Source organism: Gobius niger, assembly GCF_951799975.1.
Source record: "Gobius niger genome assembly, chromosome: 7".
In the NCBI taxonomy this organism is placed as follows: Eukaryota; Metazoa; Chordata; class Actinopteri; order Gobiiformes; family Gobiidae; genus Gobius; species Gobius niger.
The window spans coordinates 20,104,801-20,113,560 of NC_136858.1; the positions used below are offsets into that span (position 1 = coordinate 20,104,801).

The window sequence follows — 8,760 nt, forward strand, 5'->3', positions numbered from 1 at the left end:
CAAGCTCCCTAAACTTGTGTTTTACTTCACTGTATTTTCTGAGCTAAATGCACTGTGAATGAAGTTTTATTATTGTAATACCATTATCTGGCTACGAGATTCCATTCGCTTTAATCTTCACAACAGGGCACTTCTGGGCTCAAAGCCAGAGGAGCCTTTCTAGCATTTGCTGCAATGAAGAAATGTGCCAGCGCATGTATCTCTATGGGAAGCAACTTGGACAGCAATAAACCCAATGCTTTTGACTTTTATTGCCACCCCCCCCGGTAAACCTTTCGCTATGAAAAATATGCAGATACATTTTTAAGATCAGCAAAAAAAAAAAACAGCGTAGTATGTGGGTCATTTTATTGCATATGCAGCAGTAATAAAGATAATTACGACAAAATGAGGAATTGCACATTTGAGAGAAAAAATACTCTGGATTACAAAGGCTACAACGTGATTAATCTACAAAAAGGTCATTACAGTCTACGAATCGACAAAAGTGACACAGAAAATTGACTTCACATTATTTGAAGTATGTAATTATACTCCACAGCTATTCAAACATAGTAGTAAATTAGTATTAGATATATTGTGCAGCAGCCCATGGTCATGTCTACAATATGTTCTCCCCAAATGTTACATGACTTTGATATGCTATAACTGTAGTAATCGAGTGCCTTTTTTTTTTTAGAAGAATAAAGTATATATCGACAAAGAATAGTGGCATTAGATACAGGTTTATAACATTCTAAACACATTCATAAAAAAAAAAAACGTATATTCAGTCACAAACATCTCTTTTATTTAGTTGTAAATTCAATTGGGCTGGAGACACAATGCACCGACAGAAACCAAAGTCACTCTATTATTAAGACCTCTGGGAAATAGGGAAGTCACATTACTGCATCAAATTGCTCCCCAAATCCTCTCCCTTTTAAAAACCCCGCTCTGGTGGTCATAAAGTCTCACAGCTAAGTGGAAGAAGTCAATAGCTCAAAAAAACAGCAGCGAGTCGTGTGCAGTCAGCATATGGACCTGCGCCAACCGGAGTGCTTTTCGTTAAGGTTCTTTCATCAGGGCCCTTTTGCAGTGGCAGAGCTGAGAAATAAGCCTTTCCATTTTAGTAGGATTGATGGAGGGCCGGCGCAGGCCAACCGGCGACTGGCATTCAAATTATCTGTGGTTTAGTTGCTTGTGAAAAAGTTTTACGGACGGGAGTAAAACCTGAAGTTGTATTAGTGTCTTTGTTACTGTGGAAGTTGTTTGCATAACAGACATTATGCTTGTATGGAAAATGGGAAAGACTTTTACAACGCCCGAGGGCAAGGTGCTGCACTCAAGTCAGCTGTTAGCGCGGCAATCATATTAGTGGTTATGTAAATAATTAAAATGTTAAGACCAGAAGATCACAGCGGTTTAAGGCTAATCCTCTCTCTGAAGGACTTTCTTAATTTACTCCTTGGGGCCGGGACAGGCGCAGTGCCATAAACGGACTGAACAAAGCAAGGTTCACGGGCTTCAGGATGTGGGAGCCTTTCCACGTCCTGGCTCGGTGGCTGGATGTCGAGCACCCCGAGAGGAGCGTTTTTCCGGCTCAGTGCTGGCGCTCCTGTGGCGTTGGTTCGCTGGAGTTGTTGGATCATGGCAGAGAATTTGGCGTCCAGCGAAGGCCTACCGGTTTTGGATCGTGGTGTGGGCCGGGAATTACAGACGCTGGCGTTTTCTTTCTCTTGGAGAGGAAAGGGACGATGAGTAGGGAGAGGGGGTCTGGCAGGTCGCGTGGGAGGGGTGTAAGGCTCCTGGTCAGTGGGAGGGGGTGGGGCACGGCGCTTTTTGACACCGCTTGATGTAATGTTCTTATTCTGGATTGGACTCGAGAAAGGGGTTGATGTTTTACTCTGAGAAAAGACATTCTTCTGAACCAGCACGGACTGAGAGCCGTCAAACAATGAAGACCAGTTAGGAACCTCCCGTTTCTCCTCGTGGCCAATCAGAAAACGGCCATCAGACTCCTCAATCCTGTTGTGAATGATGTCTGTGATGCTCTCAAATTTACCCGGTGAATTGATGCCTGTCAATTACACAAACTGTGTCAATGTTGAACAGATTAGAGCAGACGAAATGACACAAGTTTAGTACATTTCTGTACTCACTCAGGTCATTATAAACTGAATCAGCCTCTTTGGTGAGGAAGAGCGATGGTTTCCGTGGTGACAAGAGCTCGATCTTCATTAGCTGGTCACAGCAGTGGAGCCACTGACCTGGGTTTAAACAAATGGCATTACTACCAAACATCTCCATTGTCTCCACATGTGCACTGTGTTTTCAGATAAACTGACTCTGGTCATGAAGATGCTGGTGCAGGGCGTCGGTCCACTCGTCCAGCTCCTCAGGGCAGTCTGTGCTGAAGCTCACAGAGTCACCTTCGTTTGCTGTGTGGTTGTGAATGGACAGAGTCCTGTGCCTCTGTCCAGCTGAACCCCTTTCCATTACATGAATACGAGTGTCCTTAACAATACAAAAAGAGTTTCAGAAAAACTCAAACATTGGCAGAAACGTAAACTTCAGTTTTCGAGGTTGTTAAAATATCAATCACCTTGTTGATGGGAAGCTTTAGAGTTGGCTCTACTTTGGCTTCAACTTCCTCAGGCGCAAAGTAACAGGACAATAAGCCAGCACTTAGTTCACAGTAAAGATGACGAGACCGGTTCATGCCCTCAACACTTAACTGAAAGAACAGATCAGAGAACTTAGATTACATTTTCATGTAATAAGATCTAGTAGGTGTTAGGCTTAACGTGCACCTTTTGACAAAGGTATCCAGTTCTCATCCTCTGAGTCATACAAACAGGCTGAGCCACCAGACGGCAGCAGAGGTTTCCATAGAGGGGAAGCCAAGAGGACCATTCAGCTATGAAAAAAAGAAGAAAAAAGTCAATCTACAGTAGAAATCAAATAATATTTTATTTTTAGAGTCACTCTGTGTAAAAATGTCTTACCATTTTGTACAACAGTGAGTGAGTGTGACTGGAAACTGCCATCAGCTTGAGGAAGACGCAGAGTGGTGTACGCCAAGAGGTTGAATTTAGATCCTCTAATAATAACAAAGCCAAAAGAAAGTCAGTGCAGAAAGAAGTTTGTGCTGAAGCAGCTTCATAAATGAACAAAAGAAAGTGGTTTTGTGCAAAGAAGAATCTTCAGTTACTGAAACTAAATCACCCTACATGAATAAATGAATCATTAGTAAAACAAATAAATCAATGAAATACTAAAATGTAAATAAATCAGTCCCATTAGTGGTGCTTGAGTTGCAAGTGGTTGAATTGAGACTTTGTGCTTTATGCAAGTGTTGTATGCAGTTAATGTTAGTGCGTATTTGTATGACTGGTTAGTGTAGCACAGGGATCTCCTGTAGATTTAAGATGTATTTCTGTTTGTTCTAAACATGCTGAACACAATCTGCAAACAGTTTGGTCAATATTGTAAAGTATAAGGATTAAACTTAAGTCATTTTCTTTGGAATACTAATTCTCCAGGGTGAAGTCCACTTAAGTCACATTTTACACAGTGTTTTTGAAGCATTAGTTTTAGCTCTCTTTCTGTTGTATAAAAGTAGGTTGGAGACCCCTGGTGTAGCACCTTTGCATCCCGGTGGCCCCTAGGACACTCCAGAATCAATTTTATTTCAGAGTTTTTAGAGTGGTAGGTTTTCTACATGGAATGTATATGTAACCATGGACACAAATCCATCAGCCGTGAAAACCTACCAGAAACTCTAAAAACAACTGGTCCTGGGTCACTGAGGCCAAATATAATTTTTTTCACCTAAAAAGTTTCATAATGCACCTTTAATGATTCACTTACGATGGCACTGGGTTGTACTGCAGAAAGGCCTCAGGGTCCGGAGTGTCCAGCAGAGGACAGAGCTTCTTCCCAGCTGATTTTCCAAACGAACTGCGGAACTTCTTGGCCAATTTCTTTGGAGTGTTCACTAAAGTGAGCTCTTCCTCTAGTGCACAGCTCCACAGCTCCACCTTCAGGTCAAACTGAGGAAGTGTCTTTTTGCTTTAGAAAAGATTTAAAAAAAAAGATTTCAGCTTTACCACAGTTCTGTTTTCATAATCCCGGCTGTTCTACTTACAATATAGTGACTCCCTCAAAACATATGTCCGTGACTGATCTGTCCACCACCACCATGTCTGTGTCGCACACCTCAGAGCCAACCTGCATGAGGCAGAAGAGCGCCACCCGACGAGAGCCTGACCAGAGCAGTGCCATAATATGAGCTCAAAGGTGAACCACCAGGCGACATAATTATTCCACTAAACAAAAAGAAATACACTTACTTCCTCTGTTGTTAAAGTGATCTGAATCACGCCACAATAACGGTATCCTGAGCCCTATAGATAAAATAGGACCATAAATTGATTGATTATTAACTAAGATATAAAAGATTATACCATGGTCTGGCTGAATACTCAATTCTGATTGGCTGCAGGGTGTCTGGCATCATTTAAATAACAGTTAAATCACGTTCTGTATCACTCCACTGCAGCCGTTTCCATAGTAACGATAAACAACTGAGCTGGAACTACTTTCAGGCAAAACTGATTAAAAAGTGAAATAACTCAACAGAACTCAATAAAAAAATATGCCAAGAAGCCCCAATGAACAGTTTCAGTTTGGCGGGACCATGGTATGAGCGGGATAATGCACTCGGAGGTGTCCATTATCAGAATAACTGGACTCCGCGGAAGCAACCGTCCTCCGCGTCGTCCAGTTATTTCTGATAATTGACACCTCGTCGTGCATTATCCCTAACTTATTTGAATAAACAACAACACTCACCAGATAATGCAACTGTGCCGTGGCAGGGCACACGCTCATCCGTCTGCGAGTCTGAAAGCCTGAACCAGGAGATTAAATTACATATAAAACATTGTTCTTCTCATCTCAACTATTGTAAACATACACTGTGTGAATAGAACTAGTGCACATATACCTGGCCGCTATGTCCTTGGTGTCCTGCCAGTGCATCTCGCTCAGATAAGCCTTGACTCTGGTGTTGGAAGTGTGCAGGTTTTTGGAGGCACTGAGGATCTGCTCTCTCTTGCTGCAGGCGAGCAGCAGCTTATAAGCACCTTCTCGCATTCGTATCTCAAACTCCAACTTCTTCTGGATGTCGGGGTCCTTCGGTGATGGGACATAAACGCAACTTAATCATTAACAACTTCATGACACGGTGAGAAAAGGGGAAAGACAACTACTTCACATTACAACTACAGTATTAGTGATGTGATATTGGTGATAAAAGTGTTAGTAATGAATATTTAAAAAAAGTCTCTCCTCTTCATCACTGATACATTTTGCTTCAACAATTTACAACATTTGAAACTAGCTGAAGAGTAAGAGGTAAGTTATGTTTTCACAACACGAAGATGCCACACTCCATTTTGATGCAATGAGATCGAGTGAAATTTAAAAGCATAACAATCAAATTCCTCCCCTCTTTAACCAGAAAGCCCTTCATAGACACAGACGTCATTTTTCAAAACAGTTAAGGGGAAAACAATTTTGAAAAAATGTATATTATTTTCTCTAATTATTCAAAAACTACTGTAACAAACGCTGAAATATGAACATAGTTTTCTACTAAATAAAGATACAAAGACATGGGGAGGAGCAAAGTGTTTCAACAGCCCACAAATACATGAATAACGGAGAATGCTAACTTGATGCTACATGTTAGCAACGGGCTAATGCTAACGGTTAGCTGGCGCTTGCTACAACTGCCGTTTTTTCACTTCTACGGAACAATCTGTTGCGACAAAATATCCATATGAGCCCGATTTACACTTGACTTTATTTCTGTGTGATAAATAAGTTGATATTCCACCAGAAAATGGCTAAAAAGAGTTACATTGTGTTTCTCTAAAGATTCTATTTCCGCCCTCGGTGAAGCCACGCCCCCTTCTATGACGAGATGCCGTCTGTATATATTTCTATGGTCTGTATCAATAGTTTGCAAAATGAGGAGAGCAGGAACAGGATTTCCAAAAGTTAACGCTCAAGCTCCTCCCCCTGCCTCCCGATTGGACCCGACAGGCTGGTTCACAGGAAAAGCTCGTCTCATTGGTCAACGTGGGAGGACACTAGACTCTGACTAGTTGCTGAGATCTGGGAAGAGTGGACCTTACAAAAAAATAATAAATATATATTATTACTTTACATCAAAATGCAAGAGCAGGCGGTTAATGTTGCACCATTTATAACATTTGTAAAACACGTAGACTTCCAGACTATCGCTTTAAGAATTAACATTGAGGACATTACAGAAGAACAAATGCTGTCCCTTGTCATCTTCATAGTAGTATCCTATGTAGTAGTAGTAGTATTTTATGTGGGGGTTTTATCCTACAACACCTGTCCAGTTGAGATCCAATATTTAGTAATGATGTAAATGTTTTGACAACTCTAAAAGTAAGGAAGGCGTGTCAAAGGTTAAACAATAAAATTATGTTGTTCATGAGTATAATCAAAGAGGAGAGGCTTTTTTTTGAAAACCACAAAGAGATGATGGTAAATAAAACATGGAACTAGTAAACTTAAATGTCTAAGGCTAGAACGTCTATATGAAAAACAAACACTAAACTTCTTTTTCTACTGATGCGCCACAGAACAGCACAGTCTGTAACACTATATAAATCCACCTGCATCTCCTTAGAAATCTGCTTTATCTGCAGCTGATTCATTTCCTCCACTACCTGTAGCGCGTCGTTGTGAAGGCGCGGGAAGCTTGTCGTGCTTTTGGCCTGAATGAATTAAAACAGCATTATTTTCGCAGACAGCTGGAAAGCAAAGTGTCATAATGAAACGTGCACTGAGCCAAAGGAAAACACACATTACTCTCCATGTATTTAAAGGTGCATTATGTAACTTTATGTGGGGGGGGAAAGAGTTGATTTGTGCGTTTGTCGCTGGGTCACATACAGAGTTGCATAATGCACCTTTAATAGTGTCCTCAAGCATAAAACAAGAGCTTTGTATTAGAGGTAGATACAACAGGCTTGATCTACACATGTTTTATAGTCAGTAGAAGAGTTGAATAAAGCTGCAGACATTCACCTTCTGCTTTCCATGAGCCCCACATCATCCCAGGCAGAGCAGCGTCATTATAAAGGCTGTGCAGGAGTATCGTGACCGACCAAATATTCAATGCAATCTACTTAAAGTTTGATGCCGCGTTGTGCTTATATTATTTCAATGTGAAACATCCTTTTCCTTTACTTCACTTTAGTGTTGAGAGCATTTTTTTTATTTATTTTTTTATTTTTATTGAAAAATATACAAAATTAACACAAACAAGGCTCGAGGCTCAGGTGTGCAAGGCTTCAGTTTCCAGTGTAAACAAAAATACATAAAAAAATTAAAAATAAATAGTTTTACAGTGCAAATTCGTTACATATAACTTTGGTCTTCAGGGCTTTGGCATTTGTGCAATAATTCAAAGAGGTCACATAAGAGGACATTAGTGATTGAAATACAACAAGTTTTGTTTTTTGGTTAAGGTACTTACAGCTATGGATATAATACTTTGCCATTATTAATATTAAATTCATACTACCAAGTTTATTTGGGGGTAGATTTGTTTGATAAATACCAAACAAAATATCTTTAAGGTTGAGTTGCAAATCTATGGTAAGTTTTCTATTCACAAACAGATTGATGTCTTTCCAAGTTGGGAGCATAGTTGAGAGGCCTCTTTAGCCACAACACCTGTCATCATCAGCTCGGGAAACATGGACTTTTGGAGCCATGATGGAGACACACATACCTGGTTTTGCATGAACAAAGTGCTGTGTCGTATCCTCTGCCTCTTTATTTCCATGTCCACCGCGGAGCCTGCACATACTTTAAAGGACATGTTTGGTTTCGCTGTTTGAAGATCCCGCTGATCGTCCACGAGCCAAAGCTCCGCTTCAAATCCTAACGGCCGGAGCGCCTCGGTCTCCAACGGCTCCTCCGGGGAGGGCGGGGACTTGTTTTGCCCAATGATGCACTTCTCACGCGGTCTCTTTCAAACCCCTGTGGTCACTGGATCACTAGTGCTTTATGTGTTTTAGCTACGGATGTGTTAGAATAACATTAACCTTCATAACAACTGTCTGAGTGGGCGAGCGCAAAAATCTAAATCGTTAGGTCCACAACGGGAAACCGAACACCCCCCTCTCCAGGAGGGGGCGGGGCAGAGACGTGATTTCGTCACACTTCAACACAAAACAAGGGGAAAGGATAATCGTAATTAACTTGTTATGGTTGTGGGAAATATTGGTGGGGATCAGGCGGGGACTGACTTACTGGCGATGTATTGAAAAACAAAATAATACGTTTAGTCTTCGCGGTGGTTCAAGTGTTCATTGTCCCAAAGTGTAGTTTTCTGCTCCCATTACTCTGTAATAACGTACATATTAAAAGTATATGGTTTGCTGACGGATAAGAAACAGTAAATCAAAAGTGATGTTTGGTCACAAGACCTTGACGTGCTTCTGAGCGTCCGGGACACCCGCCCATCGGCTCTGGGCCTGGCGGACATGGGCTCGGTCGTGTTGGAAGCATGTTGGAAATGTAGACGCAGGCGCTGCTGGAGAAGAAATAAAGCTGAATAAATTGAGAGACGCCTTGGTAAATCCCGTTTCGCCAACGCTCATCAAAATAGAGCTTTTACTCTGTCATCAATCCTAATGTTATTGCATCAGTGTTAGTACCGAATGT

The 8,760-nt window shown here is 41.3% G+C and overlaps 1 protein-coding gene across 1 annotated transcript; it reads right to left on the reverse strand.

Moving 5' to 3' along the window:
• Positions 1-805: 805 nt before the first annotated feature.
• Positions 806-8,009, reverse strand: rtkn2 (rhotekin 2). The gene is made up of 12 exons (XM_079560209.1): positions 7,823-8,009; positions 4,991-5,178; positions 4,837-4,895; positions 4,335-4,388; positions 4,130-4,247; positions 3,853-4,053; positions 2,988-3,082; positions 2,793-2,899; positions 2,585-2,716; positions 2,328-2,496; positions 2,142-2,249; positions 806-2,059 (listed from the first exon to the last, which is right to left on the reverse strand). The coding sequence occupies exons 1-12, from the start codon at positions 7,910-7,912 to the stop codon at positions 1,395-1,397; spliced, it is 1,986 nt and encodes a 661-aa protein (XP_079416335.1). The 5' UTR covers positions 7,913-8,009; the 3' UTR covers positions 806-1,394.
• Positions 8,010-8,760: the final 751 nt, after the last annotated feature.

What these genes read in the sequence shown, in the direction of transcription:
- rtkn2 (XM_079560209.1), bottom strand. Translation starts at nt 7,912, where the DNA reads ATGTCCTTTAAAGTATGTGCAGGCTCCGCGGTGGACATGGAAATAAAG. An exon ending in CCAGCATCTTCATGACCAGA is followed by an intron (nt 2,250 to 2,327) that starts GTCAGTTTATCT and finishes GTTTAAACCCAG; the next exon opens with GTCAGTGGCTCCACTGCTGT. An exon ending in TTCAGTTTATAATGACCTGA is followed by an intron (nt 2,060 to 2,141) that starts GTGAGTACAGAA and finishes TGTAATTGACAG; the next exon opens with GCATCAATTCACCGGGTAAA.